The 18641-nt window shown below is 40.8% G+C and overlaps 1 protein-coding gene across 1 annotated transcript in view; it reads right to left on the reverse strand.

Annotated features, from left to right (window-relative positions):
• Nucleotides 1-16988: 16988 nt before the first annotated feature.
• syt9b (synaptotagmin IXb) overlaps nt 16989-18641 on the reverse strand; it is a 103297-nt gene continuing 101644 nt past the window's right edge. The window contains exon 9 of the mRNA XM_061969795.2: nt 16989-17291. Coding sequence (XP_061825779.1) covers nt 17214-17291 — 78 coding nt within the window. The 3' untranslated portion in view covers nt 16989-17213. The remainder of the gene's footprint in view (nt 17292-18641) is intronic.

Below are 18641 nucleotides of genomic sequence, written 5' to 3' on the forward strand. Positions count from 1 at the left end.
TGGCACAAGTTAAGCAAATAGCTTAACAAAAATAGGTACAAAAACAAAGTAGCGTCAAAGACGTCAAAGTAGATCTGACAATTGCGAAATCAAGTAGAGTCTATCAAGGCTACAACACAGCATGGCAGAAAAAAAATCACCCTGATCCAGTGGTGAGCAGGTGGTTTTAAGCAGGATGGGAGGATGAATGGTGGACCGGGATCGGCTGGCTGATTAACAGGTGAAATGATGAGCAGCTGGGAACAGGAACCGGTTGATTGGCAGCAGAGGCAGTGAATGAGTGTGACCTGAAGAAACACAAACAAACCACCGCTACGTGGAACGTAACACTAGAGTACACTTATTGATGACCAAAAATTGTATTTATCTGTGATTTCGCAATTAATTTTGAGTTAACTATTAACAAACTGTGATTAATCGCAATTCAATATTTTTAAACTCAGACCTAATTTGATGTTAATTGTTTATATTTAAATCATATTTTTGGTCGAATCACTGTAATGTGCTTCGTTTCAACTTGCTGTTAGCTTAAACGCCCTGCTCAGTGGCCTTGTGGTTAGAGTGTCTGAGATTGGTAGGTCGTGAGTTCAAACCCCCGGCCGAGTCATACCAAAGACTATAAAAATGGGACCCACTACCTCCTACTCATTACTTATTACCTACTACTCAGCATCGAGGGTTGGAATTGGTGGTTAAATCACCAAAATGATTCCCGAGCGCGGCAACCACTACTGCTCACTGCTCCCCTCACCTCCCAGGGGGTGGAACAAGGGGATGGGTCAAATGCAGAGGGTAATTTCACCACACCTGGTGTGTGTGTGTGTGTGACTATCAGTGGTACTTTAACTTTTAACATATTTCATGTATTTACTAATCATTTACTAGAAACTCTCCTTTTACTTTCAATCAAGTTAATCAGAAATTCTGAACAATAATGAAATAAAATGGCCTGAGATGGGCCAATACACACTTTGAGTAGTTTAATGTGTGTATTGTTAGATTTGTATGTTGAAAAAAGACAGACATTTATGCTTGTTTTGAGGGAATTACAACAATTAAATGGCAGCAATTTGGTGCAATGGGCCAAATAAAGTGCAGTTAGCATTTATGTAGAAAACAACTCATCTGTAAGGTTATTTCTGCTTATACTTGTGATCACACTCAAGATACACTATATCGCCAAAAGTATTTGGCCACCTGCCTTGACTCACATATGAACTTGAAGTGCCATCCCATTCCTAACTCATAGGGTTCAATATGATGTCCGTCCACCTTTTGCAGCTATTACAGCTTCAACTCTTCTGGGAAGGCTGTCCACAAGGTTGCGGAGTGTGTTTATAGACATTTTCGACCATTCTTCCTAAAGCGCATTGGTGAGGTCACACACTGATGTTGGCTCTCAGTCTCCGTTCTAATTCATCCCAAAGGTGTTCTATCGGGTTCAGGTCAGGACTCTGTGCAGGCCAGTCAAGTTCATCCACACCAGAATCGGTCATCCATGTCTTTATGGACCTTGCTTTGTGCACTGATGCACAGTTATGTTGGAAGAAAAAAAGGGCCCGCTTCAAACTTCTTCCACAAGGTTGGGAGCATGGAATTGTCCAAAATGTTTTGGTATCCTGGAGCATGAAGGTCGCATGAAATTTGGAGCTCTTTAGCAACTGACTGTGCAGAAAGTCGGCGACCTCTCTGCACTATGCGCAGCATCCGCTGACCCCTCTCTGTCAGTTTACGTGGCCTACCACTTCTTGGCTGAGTTGCTGTTGTTCCCAAACTCTTCCATTTTCTTATAATAAAGCCGACAGTTGACTTTGGAATATTTAGGAGTGAGGAAATTTTTTGCACATGACAGTTTCACGCTGGAAATCACTGAGCTCCTGAGAGCGGGCCATTCTTTCAAAAATGTTTGTAGAAACAGTTTCCATGCCTAAGTGCTTGACTTTAAACACCTGTGTACCAAGTGATTAGGACACCTGATTCTGATCATTTGGATGGGTGGCCAAATACTTTCGGCAATATAGTGTACGTCAGATAACAATAATATTTTAGCAGCCAATATTTTGCTTTCAGCCAGAGAGGCATTCCTATCACTGGCAATAGCACAAGTCATGTAGGCGTGGTAACCACATTGCATCAAAGCACCTATGTGTTGTTAGGGTTGCTAAAAGATGGTGAAATGCACAGCAGGGTGCCGACTGTATCTCTGTTACTGTACAATAGGTAACTTATCATCTTCCTCGTCTATAAACAACCACAATTATTTATAGCGCGTGGCTGCTTGTGATCCAAACATTGTTTTCACAGTGGTGTTGATTAGACTTAAGCCATTCCTTTTTGTTTACAGCGACGAGTAAAATAAGCAGCTTTTCTCGTACAAACATGTCCTTACCACTCGGGAAGTGAGCTTATCAACTCACCTTTAGTTACCGCGTAAAAGAAAATGAATAGTTAAAGTTAAAGTTAAAGTACCAATGATTGTCACACACACACACACACACACTAGGTGTGGCGAAATTATTCTTTGTATTTGACCCATCACCCTTGATCACCCCCTGGGAGGTGAGGGGAGCAGTGGGCAGCAGCGGTGGCCGCGCCCGGGAATAATTTTTGGTTATTTAACCCCCAATTCCAACCCTTGATGCTGAGTGCCAAGCAGGGAGGTAATGGGTCCCATTTTTATAGTCTTTGGTATGACTCGGCCGGGGTTTGAACTCACAACATACCGACCTCAGGGCGGACACTCTAACCACTACGCCACTCAGTAGTTGAAGAAAAATCTTAGGTGTTGAAGTGAATTAATTAACTCATATTATGTTTTGCATGTGGTGAATGTTTATATTCATCTGGGAGAAAGCAAACCACCAGGTTTAAGTAAAAAGTAGGTATTTCAGTTTGGGCACATAATAACCAGTGACGTGCGATGAGGTTGATGGCTGTTGAGGCACTGACTTCATCACAGTCAGATTTACAAACATATGAACTCTAAAGAGTATCTTATTCACCATTTGATTGGCAGCAGTTAACGGGTTATGTTTAAAAGCTCATACCAGCATTCTTCCCTGCTTGGCACTCAGCATCAAGGGTTGGAATTGGGGGTTAAATCACCAAAAATGATTCCCGGGCGCGGCGCTGCTGCTGCCCACCTCACCTCCCAGGGGGTGAACAAGGGGATGGGTCAAATGCAGAGGACACATTTCACCACACCTAGTGTGTGTGTGACAATCATTGGTACTTTAACTTAACTTTAACTTTACACATACAATTTGTAGCACACAAAAAAGCACATTTAATAAAAAAAAAACGTTATTATGGTCTTACCTTTACTTATAAATGAAGTCCAGGCGCAGCTCCTTTTGAACAAAAGCATCGATAACTTGTTTATAGACGTTATAGAAGTTTGGGGGCGTGGTTAAGAGGTGAGGAGTATATTTACAGCTAGAATTCACCAAGTCAAGTATTTCATATATATATATATATATATATATATATATATATATATATATATACGAAATACTTGACTTTCAGTGAATTATATATATATATATATATATATATATATATAAATATATATATATATATATATATATATATATATATATATATAAGAGAAATACTTGAATTTTAGTGTTTATTTATTTACACATATACACACACATAACACTCATCTACTCATTGTTGAGTTAAGGGTTAAATTGTCCAACCTTGTTCTATTCTCTGTCACTAGTTTTCTAACCATGCTGAACACCCTCTCTGATGATGCATTCTGCTTCGTCTCCTTGTTGTGTGCGCAGTTGTGCACTGCACTCGCTAAAAGCCGTAGATGTTATTGTCACATATGCATGTACAGTAGATGGCAGTATTGTCCTGTTTAAGAGTGTCACAACATTGCTGTTTACGGCAGACGAACTGCTTTACGGTAGACAAAAACGTGACTGCTGTTGTGTGTTGTTGCCGCGCTGGGAGGACGTTAATGAAACTGCCTAACAATAAACCCACATAAGAAACTAAGAACTCGCCCTCGATCTTTCTACAGTTATAACGTCATTGGGCAGGCGCGCTGTTTATATTGTGGGAAATCGGACGTGAAAACAGGCTGTCGACACGTCACTCAGGTCCGCCTGAATTTCGTGAGATTTTCGGGAGAAAATTTGTCCCGGGGGGTTTTCGGGAGAAGCGCTGAATTTCGAGAGTCTCCTGGAAAATCCGTGAGGGTTGGCAAGTATGACTTACGCACAAACATCACCTTTTATGGTCAGGATGCACACTCCTGACCCAGCACACACACACAAATAGGAGGTAGGAATATAAAACTGATGGTTTGGCTTCTCCAGTTTAGTCCTTCATTTTTTGACCTAGGCTCCTCCAGGGAACTGCAGACCTGTATAATGACGCTTGCTTGTAATAAAGCAACTTTGGGTTCAGTAAAGCGTCTCCGATGTCTCTTTTGATCCAGCCGCACTGCCGTGACATCCTTCTGTCCGGACGAGGATGACAAGACCAGAAATCCACTTCAGTGTGCAGCCAGATTCAATTGACTACAGGTAGTTAAAACTAAAACTAACTATTGCAAAGCATTAAGAATATGCTTGTAAGGCTGGCTGCAATGACGACAGCTGTAGGAAGATGTTTAATTCACAGCAGACACCCCAGACCTATATATTTTAACAATTTTGCTCTGGGATTTAATGTCAGCACCTGCATCCTTCATGTCAGCTCTCTGTGTAAAGAACATGTGACTGCAGTGTGGTGTCACAAGTTCTTTTTATTTTTTTCATTCACAGAAGTCGATAGGATCCCCCACAGCAGGTGTGAGCGCCGTTTTATTTTAGGTGCGTTTCTCACTTATCCGTCAAACTCCAACACTCTATTTTTATGTCATGCCTCTATTAACCAGTGCTGTGCCGTGAGGTTCATGGCTGCTAAGGCACAGACTTTTTTTTAAACTTGAAATGTTTGTGCTCTGGTAATGTTACTACAGGTTGCTTATTAGAGGATAGCATGAAAAAGAGAAGGATAAGGCTTTGTTTACATACTGCAGATTTTTTCATGTCAATGTCCATCCATCCATCCATCTTCTTCCGCTTATCCGTGTGAGGAGGCGTGGCCTGCAGCCCTGCAGCGAGGCGGGCTGTGCCGTGGCCGGCTCCGAGATCGGCGACAGGTGCGTAGATGGCCCACCTGGGCGCAGTTGTCTGATCACCTGTCACTCTACAAAAGGGCAGCAGCCGAGAAGGACGTGGTGGGAGAAGTTGGAGTTGATGGAGTTGGAGAAGTTGGAGGGGACGATCGAGAGAGAATCCGAGCCCGAGCACGAGCGAAAGCGAGACGGAGACGGAGACGCGGGAGGCTGAAGAGCAACCGGAAGAGCTGAAAAGCAGAGGAGCAAGGAAAGAAAGTTTATTGAAAAATAAATCCTTGTTCACAACGACAAAGAAGCCTGTCATGTCTCACGTTGGTGGTCCGAGGAACTCGGAGGTGCGAGTCCTCCACAATCCGAGGTCGGATCGCGTGGGTAGCAGTCTAAGCAGAGAAGCCCAGACTTCCCTCTCCCCAGCGACTTCGTCCAGCTCTTCCCGGTGGATCCCGAGGCGTTCCCAGGCCAGCTGGGAGACATAGTCTTCCCAACGTGTCCTGGGTCTTCCCCGTGGCCTCCTACCGGTCGGACGTGCCATAAACACCTCCCTAGGGAGGCGTTCGGGTGGCATCCTGACCAGATGCCCGAACCACCTCATCTCGCTCCTCTCGATGTAGAGGAGCAGCGGCTTTACTTTGAGCTCCCCTCGGATGGCAGAGCTTCTCACCCTATCTCTAAGGGAGAGCCCCGCCACCCGGCGGAGGAAACTAATTTTGGCCACTTGTACCCGTGATCTTGTCCTTTCGGTCATAACCCAAAGCTCATGACCATAGGTGAGGATGGGAACGTAGATCGACCGGTAAATTGAGAGCTTTGCCTTCCGGCTCAGCTCCTTCTTCACCACAACGGATCGATACAGCGTCCGCATTACTGAAGACGCCGCACCGATCCGCCTGTCGATGTCACGATCCACTCTTCCAGCAATAATCAGCACCTCATGTCATTGTGAACAATTTAATTCTGAATTTTTCTAATCAAGGCCTCTTTTGCATATTGATATAAATCAGATATGTATCCAATGCTACTGCAGGCTGAGCAATCGGGTCGCGTTCCTCCGATCAATACATCATCAATTGGAGATAAACGTCATTATTCTTCACCAAAATAAACGGTTGCAAAATAAATAGTTGATAAATGATCAGAAAACTGGCGAAAATATAATGTTTTGGGAACTCACATTAATGTTCCACCAGTCCTGTCTCCAACTGCTCGCTCACACACTTTTCACAGCAAATATCCCACAAACTGCGAGAGCCAAAATGCTTGCGTTCTTCATTCTGAATCTTCTATGCACAATAATTTTTTCAGAAAATGCAGACTTTGATTGTGCAAAATCCTTGAAATTGCCAAAAATGTGCCAGGACTGATATCTACTCGTATTGGAGCCATGTTTACTTCCGTAAACACTGCAACATGTCCGACGTCGTGTGATGTAGTTTGCGTTCACATTGCACATCACTTTTTTTGTAATGTGAATGACTGATCCCTCAGGCGGTACTGCATTAAAAAGCAGCATCAGTGTGTAAAGGATATCACCACATGGGCTCAGGAACACTTCAGAAAACCACTGTCAGTTACTACAGTTGGTCGCTACATCTGTAAGTGCAAGTTAAAACTCTACTATGCAAGGCAAAAGCCATTTATCAACCACACCCAGAAACGCAACCGGCTTCGCTGCGCCCGAGTTCATCTAAAATGGACTGATACAAAGTGGAAAAGTGTTCTGTGGTCTGACGAGTCTACATTTCAAATTGTTTTTGGAAACTGTGGACGTCGTATCCTCCGGAACAAAGAGGAAAAGAACCATCCAGATTGTTCTAGGCGCGACATTCAAAAGCCAGCATCTGTGATGGTATGGGGGTGTATTAGTGCCCAAGACATGGGTAACTTACACATCTTTGAAGGCACCATTAATGCTGAAAGGTACATACAGGTTTTGGAGCAACATATGTTGCCATCCAAGCAATGTTATCATGGACGCCCCTGCTTATTTCAGCAAGACAATGCTAAGCCATGTGTTACAACAGCGTGGCTTCATAGTAAAAGAGTGCGGGTACTAGATTGGCCTACCTGTAGTCCAGACCTGTCTCCCATTGAAAATGTGTGGCGCATTATGAAGCCTAAAATACAACAACTGAGTCCCTGGACTGTTGAACAACTTAAGCTGTACATCAAGCAAGAATGGGAAAGTCTTCCACTTGAAAAGCTTAAAAAATTGGTCTCCTCAAAAAAACATTCTCAGTTCGAACATTAAATATCTTGTCTTTGCAGTCTATTCACTTGAATATAAGTTGAAAAGGATTTGCAAATCATCGTATTCTGTTTTTATTTACGATTTACACAATGTGCCAACTTCACTGGTTTTTGGGTTTTGTAGTTATTTCCTATATTTTGGCTCAATAACTCAGATTTGGTAACACTAGTGAGCAGTAGAGAATATGAAGTGATTTTTGGTCCGGACCATCCATCCATACATCCATCCATTTTCTACCGCTTCTTCCCTTCGGGGTCGCAGGAGCCTATCTCAGCTACAATATTTAGCTTTATTTATTATTGACATGTTTCTTGCCACTTTATGTTATATATTTTTTATGAGGTTTCCAGTTAAGTTGCTTATCTATTATTACACCGAAAATGTGGTTTCTTTTACTCTTTCAATGTCTGTTTATTTGTGTTTCTCTTTCTCTTCTACTGTTAACAAATTGCATTATTTCAGTTTTGCTGAGATTCGCAGATAGTCTGTTTTTGTCCAACCGTCTCTTTAATCTGTTATTATTTATATTATCTTCTGTGTGTTATCTCCTGAGCAAAATGTTTACATGGCACAAGATGCTGTAATCTGTGGTTCTCCAGTGTTGTTCGCGGACCTTCACTTCCCATACTTGACTTCTTTCCGGGTTGTGGGAAAAGCTTTCAACGATTCTCACAGGTGGAGCAGCCCCATGCTGCAGAACAGGCATTTTTACACGTCGAAAAACTATTGCGGAGCCACCGCAAACACATTGGACCAGCTCAAAGTTGGTAGGAGTCATGGCACTCTGTAGACACATGAGTGCCTTTTGACCAATCATTGAGGAGATCACCTAAAACTGAATTCCAGTTCGGGCACATAATAACATAGGGACCTTTAGTATTGACATTTGTGTGTGTATTGGATTAGTTCTCGCGGAAGAAAAGGCAATACAATTGGACCTTGGTATGCAAAGGTGATGGCCCTATCCGTGAGAAGAGACTACATGTTTAGCTTAATGCCAGCATCTATGATACCACCTGCATCTGTTGTCTTTCTAGCCACTTACACACAAACATCTCCTTTTATGGTCAGGGTGTGCTGTCCTGACTTAGCACACATCCAGAGACAAGAAGGCGGAATATAAAACTGATGGTTTGGCTTCTCCAAGTTAGAAGTGCCTCATTTTTTAACTTACCTCCTCCAGGAGCTGCAGTCCTGTATAATGACGCTTGCTTGTAATAAAGCAACTTTTGGTTCAGTAAAGCGTCTCTTTTAATCCAGCCGCACTGCCGTGTCATCCTTCTGTCCGGACTAGGATGACAAGACCAGAAATACACATAACTGGAAACGCCACTGGCCCAATACTCACCTTTTCCAAGTGGCGGGCCGTGCATTTCACACCGAGCTAGGACTTCAGAGATGTCCTACTTAGTCAAATTTCAATAAATGCCTCTCATGATACCATAATGTATTTGCACACTACTGCGCATTGAATCATCTCAACAGTGTACAAGAGCCCAAAGCAGGCTATTTTCCAGTGCATTTAAAAATCAATGAAGCATTGAAAACATATTTCCACGTGGTACTGTCAAAATTTAAATAATTGTAAAAACATATTAAAAGTGAAAACATTAAGAAATGAAGCACCCATGGGAAGCTGTAAACCAGGGGTACCACTCATAGTTTGTTGATTCAATTAGAAGTGGCGGACAAACCTTCTTAGCGGCTGGGACAGGTTAGCTAGCTCGGGGCTCAGCCGACCTTTTCTCACAAGATCTAGCTTTTCTTGAAATGTCCTTCTTGAAAATAGCCTTACAAGTTTATATTTGCAACCTAATCAAGGTTCTTCTTTCCTTCGGCCATCGTGGGTTAAAACAAGCGAGTAGATATTTGTCATGTCTTTTGATCATGTTTTGTTTGGGCTAGGTTCTGTTTGGTTTTTGGACTCTTTTTAGTTCCTGTTTGTGCACTCTTGTTTGTTTTTGTTTCTATGACAACCCATTAGTTGCACCTGTTTTCACGTTCGGACTCACGCACCTGTCAGCAATCATGTCACTACTATTTAAGCCTGTCATTTTCAGTTGGTCGTCCAGGCGACTTTGTCATTACCATGCCCTGTTTATTCGATAGTTTATGCTTCATGCCATGCCACGTAAGTATTGTTTTTTTCCCGTCACAGTAAGTGTAGTTTTGTTTCATGTCTATAGTTTCTGTCTAAGTGTTAGTTTTGTTTCATAGCCAAGTTTGTTCTCCACCTTGTGCGCGCCTTTTGTTTGTTCCTTTTTTATAGTTAAAATAAAACATGTATCTACCTTCATCCGATGTCCAGTCCAGTTGTTTTGCATCTCGGGAAAGCAATCCGCGCAGTAATTTGCGCCGCCAAAGTCCACGTCGTGACAATATTAGATTTCTCTGCTAGCCAAGAGTGGCTTCGGTGCGGCTTGGCTGATCAGTCTATCACTTCCTGCTTTTGCAACAACAACTTGTGATTGCATACTCATTTGTCAGTCACAAGTGAGTATCCAATCACAGGAGGTGTGCATGTCACGTTCAATGCTTCAATGTGTGGCAACCTAGGAGGCTTACTGTCAACAACTTGTGATCTGATTGGCTATCGCAACTGTCTATCAACTTAATGTGCCCCACCTACACTGCACAGACCGCCACATTGTTGATTCAGAAGGCCTCAGGCAGATTTCATACAGCGCTGGCAACAAGCTGACTGAATTCTGATTGGATAAAAGCTCTGACATAAAAACAGCAACACTGTAGCTTAATATGACATGAAGAGAATATGATGAATACTTTTATACTGTACAGTGTGGGTTTCGTCCTGGTCGTGGAACAGTAGACCAGCTCCTTACCCTCGGCAGGGTCCTTGAGGGTGCATGAGAGTTTGACAAACCAGTCAACATGTGCTTTGTGGACTTGGAGAAGGCATTCGACCGTGTCCCCCAGGAAGCGCTGTGGGGAGTGTCTGATTGTGGCGGTCCGCTCCCTGTATAATCAGTGTCAGAGCTTGGTCCGCATTGCCGGCAGTAAGTCGGACCTGTTTCCAGTGAGGTTTGGACTCCGCCAAGGCTGCCCTTTGTCACCGATTCTGTTCATAACTTTTATGGACAGAATTTGTAGGCACAGTCAGGGCGTTGAGGGGATCCGGTTTGGTGACTGAAGGATTAGGTCTCTGCTTTTTCCATGGTTATCACCCGGAAAAGGGTGGAGTGCCAACTCCAAGTTGGGGAAGAGATCTTGCCCCATGTGGAGGAGTTCAAGTATCTCGGAGTCTTGTTCACTAGTGAGGGAAGAGTGGATCGTGAGATCGGTGGATCGGTGCGGCGTCTTCAGTAATGCGGACACTGTATCGATCTGTTATGGTGAAGAAGGAGCTGTTGCCGTAAGACAAAGCTCTCAATTTACCGGTCGATTTACGTTCCTATCCCCACCTATGGTCAGGAGCTTTGCGTTAAGACCGAAAGGACAAGATCACGAGTACAGGCGGCCGAAATTATTTCCTCCGCAGAGATAGTGTGAGAAGCTCTGTCATCCAGGAGGAGCTCAAAGTAAAGCCGCTGCTCCTCCACGTCGAGAGGAGCCAGATGAGGTGGTTCGGGTATCTGGTCAGGATGGCACCCGAACGCCTCCCTAAGGAGACGTTTCGGGCACATCTGACCGGTAGGAGGCCACGGGGAAGACCCAGGACACGTTAGGACGACTATGTCTCCCGGCTAGCTTGGGAACGCAACTCTGTGGTCTGATGAGTCCATAGTTCAAATTGTTTTTGGAACCTGTGGACGTTGTGTCCTCAGGACCAAAGAAGAAAAGAACCATTGGGATTGCTAAAGACGCAAAGTTGAAAAGCTAGCATCTGTGATGGGGGTGTATTAGTGCCCAAGGCATGGGTAATTTACACATCTGTGAAGGCACCATTAATGCTGAAAGGTACATACAAGTTTTGGAGCAACAAATGTTGCCATCAAAGCAACGTTATCATGGGCGCCCCTGCTTATTTCAGCAAGACAATGCCAAGCCACGTGTTACAACAGTGTGGCTTCATAGTAAAATAGTGCAGGTACTAGACTGGCCTGCCTGTAGTCCAGACCTGTCTCCCATTGAAAATGTGGGGCGCAATATGAAACCTAAAATACGACAACGGAGACCCCGGACTGTTGAACAACTTAAGCTGTACATCAAGCAAGAATGGGAAATAATTTCACCTGAAAAGCTTCAAAAATTGGTCTCCTCAGTTCCCAAACGTTTACTGAGTGTTGTTAAAAGGAAAGGCCATGTAACACAGTGGTAAAATGACCCTGTGCCAACTTTTTTGCAATGTGTTGCTGCCATTAAATTGTAAGTTAATGATTATTTGCAAAAAGAAAAAAATACTTTCTCAGTTCGAACATTAAATATTTTGTCTTTGCAGTCTATTCAATTGAATATAAGTTGAAAAGGATTTACAAATCATTGTATGTTGTTTTTATATATGAATTACACAACGTGCCAACTTCACTGGTTTTGGGTTTTGTATTTTACATCATTCTAATTTCTGTCATTTAGGTTTAGTATTTGTCGAACATATTCTTTCAGTCCTGTCTCTGTGTTTTTGTGACCAATGTGAGGGGAGGGGATTGGAAGAGGAGGGAGGGAGGGGTTTTGTATTATTGGCACTTTATAACCGTTCAGAGATGTACATGTTGTGTACTCACTCCTATTGTACTGAGCACCTCTGGCAGGGATATGTGCACGGACTGTCTTTTATCTGTATTGATTGCCAAAAAAAAATCAATAAAAAAGATTAAGAAAAAAAACAAAAACATAGCCCACGCCAAAGCTATTTTGTTGATGTTGACGATAAAGTGCATCAAAAGTGTCTCTTCACTTTGGCAAGACAGCTGCTGATAACTGGTAGTTTGTAGCAGTCTTGTTAAGCTTAAGTGCTGTGATGCTACTAATCACTTGCATCAAAGTCTTACCAATACTGGAGATGTGTTATTGATGAGGCAGGAGTTGAAATGAAGTCCCATCAAAATGTTGTTGTGCCAAAGATTTGTCAACTAAAAGTTGGCACCAAGGTTAGCCGCCTGTTTTTAGCATCGTCACCCTTAGCCTGGAACCAAAGTCTCGCCAAGTGAACATTTGTATTGACCGCCACAACATAATAATAGAAAACAAGACCAAAAGTGCACTGTATTACATATAAAACATACTTAAAGGTGCCATATGTAGTAATGTGGCCAGAAATGGTACTGCAATCACGGTCAAAAATCCCACTCTCCATGACTGAGGTTGCCAGATACGCAGCCGAATCCGAATCCTACTCCAAGGAACTTCAAATGGCAATCGACAATACCAACGCTGTTGGTTTCTCTTGTGTATGCTTTTTGCAAGATGGTTTACTAAGTAATTATGCCACATTTTACTGATGTCGATTAGCCAAATGTATTTGCAAAGTTGTGCAGCAATATTTTAATCGGGAGTAGGGACAAATTGTTGGCATTACCCTGCTAAAATGTCTAGTTTGACCGCACGGACCACCATCAAAATTAGTATATATAATAATATATTATACAAACCCTGTTTCCATATGAGTTGGGAAATTGTGTTAGATGTAAATATAAACGGAATACAATAATTTGCAAATCATTTTCAACCCATATTCAGTTGAATATGCTACAAAGACAACATATTTGATGTTCAAACTGATAAACTTTTTTTTTTTTTGCAAATAATCATTAACTTTAGAATTTGATGCCAGCAACACGTGACAAAGAAGTTGGGAAAGGTGGCAATAAATACTGATAAAGTTGAGGAATGCTCATCAAACACTTATTTGGAACATCCCACAGGTGTGCAGGCTAATTGGGAACAGGTGGGTGCCATGATTGGGTATAAAAACAGCTTCCCAAAAAATGCTCAGTCTTTCACAAGAAAGGATGGGGCGAGGTACACCCCTTTGTCCACAACTGCGTGAGCAAATAGTCAAACAGTTTAAGAACAACGTTTCTCAAAGTGCAATTGCAAGAAATTTAGGGGTTTCAACATCTACGGTCCATAATATCATCAAAAGGTTCAGAGAATCTGGAGAAATCACTGCACGTAAGCGGCATGGCCGGAAACCAACATTGAATGACCGTGACCTTCGATCCCTCAGACGACGCTGTATCAAAAACCAACATCAATCTCTAAAGGATATCACCACATGGGCTCAGGAACACTTCAGAAAACCACTGTCACTAAATACAGTTGGTCGCTACATCTGTAAGTGCAAGTTAAAGCTCTACTATGCAAAGCGAAAGCCATTTATCAACAACATCCAGAAACGCCGGCAGCTTCTCTGGGCCCGAGATCATCTAAGATGGACTCATGCAAAGTGGAAAAGTGTTCTGTGGTCTGACGAGTCCACATTTCAAATTGTTTTTGGAAATATTCGACATCGTGTCATCCGGACCAAAGGGGAAGTGAACCATCCAGACTGTTATCGACACAAAGTTCAAAAGCCAGCATCTGTGATGGTATGGGGGTGCATTAGTGCCCAAGGCATGGGTAACTTACACATCTGTGAAGGCACCATTAATGCTGAAAGGTACATACAGGTTTTGGAGCAACATATGCTGCCATCTAAGCGCCGTCTTTTTCATGGACACCCCTGCTTATTTCAGCAAGACAATGCCAAGCCACATTCAGCACGTGTTACAACAGCGTGGCTTTGTAAAAAAAGAGTGCGGGTACTTTCATGGACCGCCTGCAGTCCAGACCTGTCTCCCATTGAAAATGTGTGGCGCATTTTGAAGCGTAAAATACGACAGCGGAGACCCCAGACTGTTGAACGACTGAAGCTCTACATAAAACAAGAATGGGAAAGAATTCCACTTTCAAAGCTTCAACAATTAGTTTCCTCAGTTCCCAATCGTTTATTGAGTGTTGTTAAAAGAAAGGGTGATGTAACACAGTGGTGAACATGCCCTTTCCCAACTACTTTGGCACGTGTTGCAGCCATGAAATTCTAAGTTAATTATTATTTGCAAAAAAAAAATAAAGTTTATGAGTTTGAACATTAAATATCTTGTCTTTGTAGTGCATTCAATTGAATATGGGTTGAAAAGGATTTGCAAATCATTGTATTCTGTTTATATTTACATCTAACACAATTTCCCAACTCATATGGAAACGGGGTTTGTACACCCAGAGAATTACCAAGAAACTCAAAAAAAGACATGTCGTGGTGTGACAAGCCGTGACACTAACAATGGCACTAACAATGTACAATACATTTTCTGTAAACATATTCTATTGGCGACAAACAGCATGTAAACAGCATGCCATTTAACAAAGTTTATGAAGGATGCTCATCTCAGGTTTGTATTTGTTCAGGATGTTAAAAACAATTGAAATGATACAGTAAATACATTCATAACACAGATCAATGGACAAATATGTTTTTATGTGATAATATTTTGCATTTTTTTATTTTTAATGACTGCACGCCACTGCAATAAACCAATCCATCCATGTAGAAATATTTATTAAGTCGCCTTATACAGCTTGTGTTACAATATGAGCTGAAAAAAAACAGATTTAAAGAAAAGTATAATGCATGCATTTGATCTACAAATAGTTTGTCGAAGTTATTTGGTAATGGTGTTCAAGATAGAAAAAAACGATATCTCAAAACTAAACACCGACTTAAAACAGGTTTAAAAATACAACACAATCTCAATCTAAAGAATAAAACAGCATCATTAGTGTTACATTTGCTTTTTCAGAATGTAAATAACTGTTAGATGTATTTATCTCAAATTGATGTGCTTTCCGGAATACCAATGTATTGTAACTGTTAGGATTAAGGAAACAGTTATAAGAAATAAGCTTTTTGACAGGTGTGTTTTTACTAACTAAACTAGTTTGTATACTCTATTAAAACAACAACACAGAACAATTCATTTTATGCAAAACAACAATGCAACATATATGTGAATATGGGGGACACTATTGTGAGAGAGGAAGATAATGAGTTGACTGAAAAACATTAGTTTCCATTGTTCAATCCCTCACAATACGCAGATCATTGATTAATAAAAGAAGAGCAGACAGGTAGACATATTACCTTTTCAGAAATGCATCTGTAGTATAAATAGGTAAAACAGCACATTGGTAAATGGTTAATCGGTGCTATCTTGCAGTTTTAGTAGCTAATTTATAGACCTAGTTTAATTTTGCTTTTATGGGGCATATTCCTTAATTAGGACGGTTCAAATTAATCTGCCCCCAAGCAAAATAAAACACATAAAGAAAGTAACCACACTGTCTGATTGTAACAAGGATCAATTCTATGACAAACACACCAGGTTTACTGTCATCATCAACACTTTTACTTTGTTTTCCTTTTCTATATTTGGACCACACCCCATGAAATTTTTTACTTAACCATGCGATTAAAAACAAAGTCATATATTTTGTGTTATTCTCTCTACACACACTCGAAGCAAATACATGAATATATCATTTATATCTTTACAAGAAGCATATGAGAAAATCGCTCACAAATTAAAACTAAGATTTTTGCTAAGAACCTCGAAAGTAACTGTAGAGAAAAAATGTTTTGTAATAGCTCATCACTTACAAATATCGAAAGCTACGGTTTCCACAAAAGCATGTTCGACCTATTTTCAAATTGTTAATACTGTTAGTAACAGCTAGATAACAATATACTGCAGCAGTTCAGTTGGAATGTAAGTTTTTTGGTCATGAAGTAAGACTAAGCCTTTTTATCAGGCCCATTTTTTCAGTATTTAATCACCATGAAGCTTAGTTTGTACGTGCGTTTATGTTTTTGTATAAATGTGTTCTTGTATTTCTGCCCTTCTTGAGACATCAACAAGGAAAAGTACCTTCCATATGAGGACTGGTGAACAAGTTAGGACCAAAATCATGGTCCAAATACTGAAAACCATTGCATCTAATAGAGAGCCAAATTACTAAAGTCTGTGAACATTGCTCCAAAGTCATGTCGTGTATACAAAAGTAAACATTGACAGGTGCAAAGGCAGCAATATATGATAAAACCAGACAGCAGCTAAAGTAGGACTTCCCTATTCATCCCCGAAAAAACCCGCCAGGTAAACAGTTGATTTTACGACTTCCGGTGCTGACGTAAACAAACCGCGTCCCATATGTGACCAAAGGATGAACAAATACACTACGGTACTAAGACTATAGTGGCCATTAACAGTTAGCTTCTACAGCTGGGTTGCCCAAAGTGCAACACATCTGTGGTCCTTGACTCGTTTGTCATCGGCCTTAAGCACAATACAAAACAAAATTAAAAATAGAGAACTCATTTGCACCCCTGGTGGCGAAATCTATCAAAATGAGGGTGGTCCCAAAAAGGAGGGATCTTTTAAATTGACTGTGTGTCGGTTTTAAAAGTGTTCCCTTTCTGGTCAACATATGAAATAACAAGTGTGTGTAAAAATTTGAAGTGGTCCCTTTCTGGTCAACATATGTAATTACAAGTGTGTGTGAGGAATTGAAATGCACCCCCTTTGGCCAAAATTAATTTAAAAAAAAAAAAAAAAAAAAAAAAAAATATATATATATATATATATATATATATATATATATATATATATATATATATATATATGTATATAAGCTTACCTTTTTTATATTTGCATAGTATGTATATATTATTATTGTTGTACAAACACATCTTTATATATCTAGAAAGGGTGGTCCTAAAGAGGTAGGCATTTTTCGGAGGTCTCAAGAAGGTAACAAATACACAAAAGTGTGTGTGTGTGTGTGTGTGTGTGTGTGTGTGTGTGTGTGTGTGTGTGTGTGTGTGTGAGATCACGGTGAGGGTGGCGCCTTTAAGGAATTGGTGGATCCTCCTTGACTTCCACTCCCTGCTGTTCCCTGTCCTACCCACTGATTCACAACAAACAAGACAGACAAAAAAAGAGAAATAAACACAGTTAGTTGCAGAAAAAATATCAATGCAAAAAGTATTTTAAAGATAAAAGAGGAAGTCTGTGCCTCTCTTTTATTCAAGCTGTCAGCATTCTGTGATACAACACTTCCTGTGTTTATATACGTCACTCACATAAGCTGGGGACATCGTTTTAGGGTGTTTCTCTTGAAAACAGTGGTCTGATACGGGGATAAAACAAATTCCATCTTTTAAATCAGTGAACCTCACATTTAATCTTTGGGTTTAAGCTATTTTTCATTTTCAAAAAAATCTATAACTGATGTCCTGTTGCCAGTAAGAAGATTGACCACTTGCCAAGGTGAGATGAGGAGCTATTCCCTGTACTCATAAACATACTGGATTGTAGATGATAAGTGGGCCCTGGCACAAAAGGCCTCGTGTGAGTTTACACCTAAAGACTGTCCAGGATCTTTTTCTAGTGTTGATCAGTCTGTTATTCTCCATCTTTTTGTAGATCCTTTGCCTAAATACTGTAGTTAGTGTTGGGAGTTTCTCTTTAGGTCTCACCATCCTGCACAACATGTCTAAAGCGGGGTACACACATGAAGACAATCTGCCCCCAAGTCTGCCATGATTAGAACTAGAGATGTCCGATAATATCGGCCTGTCGATATTATCGGCCAATAAATGCGTTAAAATGTAATATCGGAAATTATCGGTATCGTTTTTTTTTTATATCGGTATCTTTTTTTTATTTTTATTAAATCAACATAAAAAACACAAGATACACTTACAATTAGTGCACTAACCCAAAAAAAACCTTACTCCCCCATTTACACTCATTCACACAAAAGGGTTGTTTCTTTCTGGTATTAATATTCTGGTTCCTACATTATATATCAATATATATCAATACAGTCTGCAGGGATACAGTCCGTAAGCACACATGATTGTGCGTGCTGCTGGTCCACTAATAGTACTAACCTTTAACAGTTAATTTGACAAATTTTCATTAATTACTAGTTTCAATGTAACTGTTTTTATATTGTTTTACTTTCTTTTTTATTCAAGAAAATGTTTTTAATTTATTCATCTTATTTTATTAATTTTTTTTAAAAGTACCTTATCTTTACCATACCTGGTTGTCCAAATTAGGCATAATAATGTGTTAATTCCACGACTGTATATATCGGTATCGGTAATTAAAAAGTTGGACAATATCAGAATATCGGATATCGGCAGAAAGCCATTATCGGACATCCCTAATTAGAACACACTCGTGTTTGTTTCCGGAAATAGGAACTCACATTTGTTTCCAAAAGTCGGAAGAGCGCTGCTTTGGAAAC

The sequence above is a fragment of the Nerophis lumbriciformis genome, linkage group LG10 (genome assembly GCF_033978685.3).
Source record: "Nerophis lumbriciformis linkage group LG10, RoL_Nlum_v2.1, whole genome shotgun sequence".
Classification (NCBI taxonomy): domain Eukaryota; kingdom Metazoa; phylum Chordata; class Actinopteri; order Syngnathiformes; family Syngnathidae; genus Nerophis; species Nerophis lumbriciformis.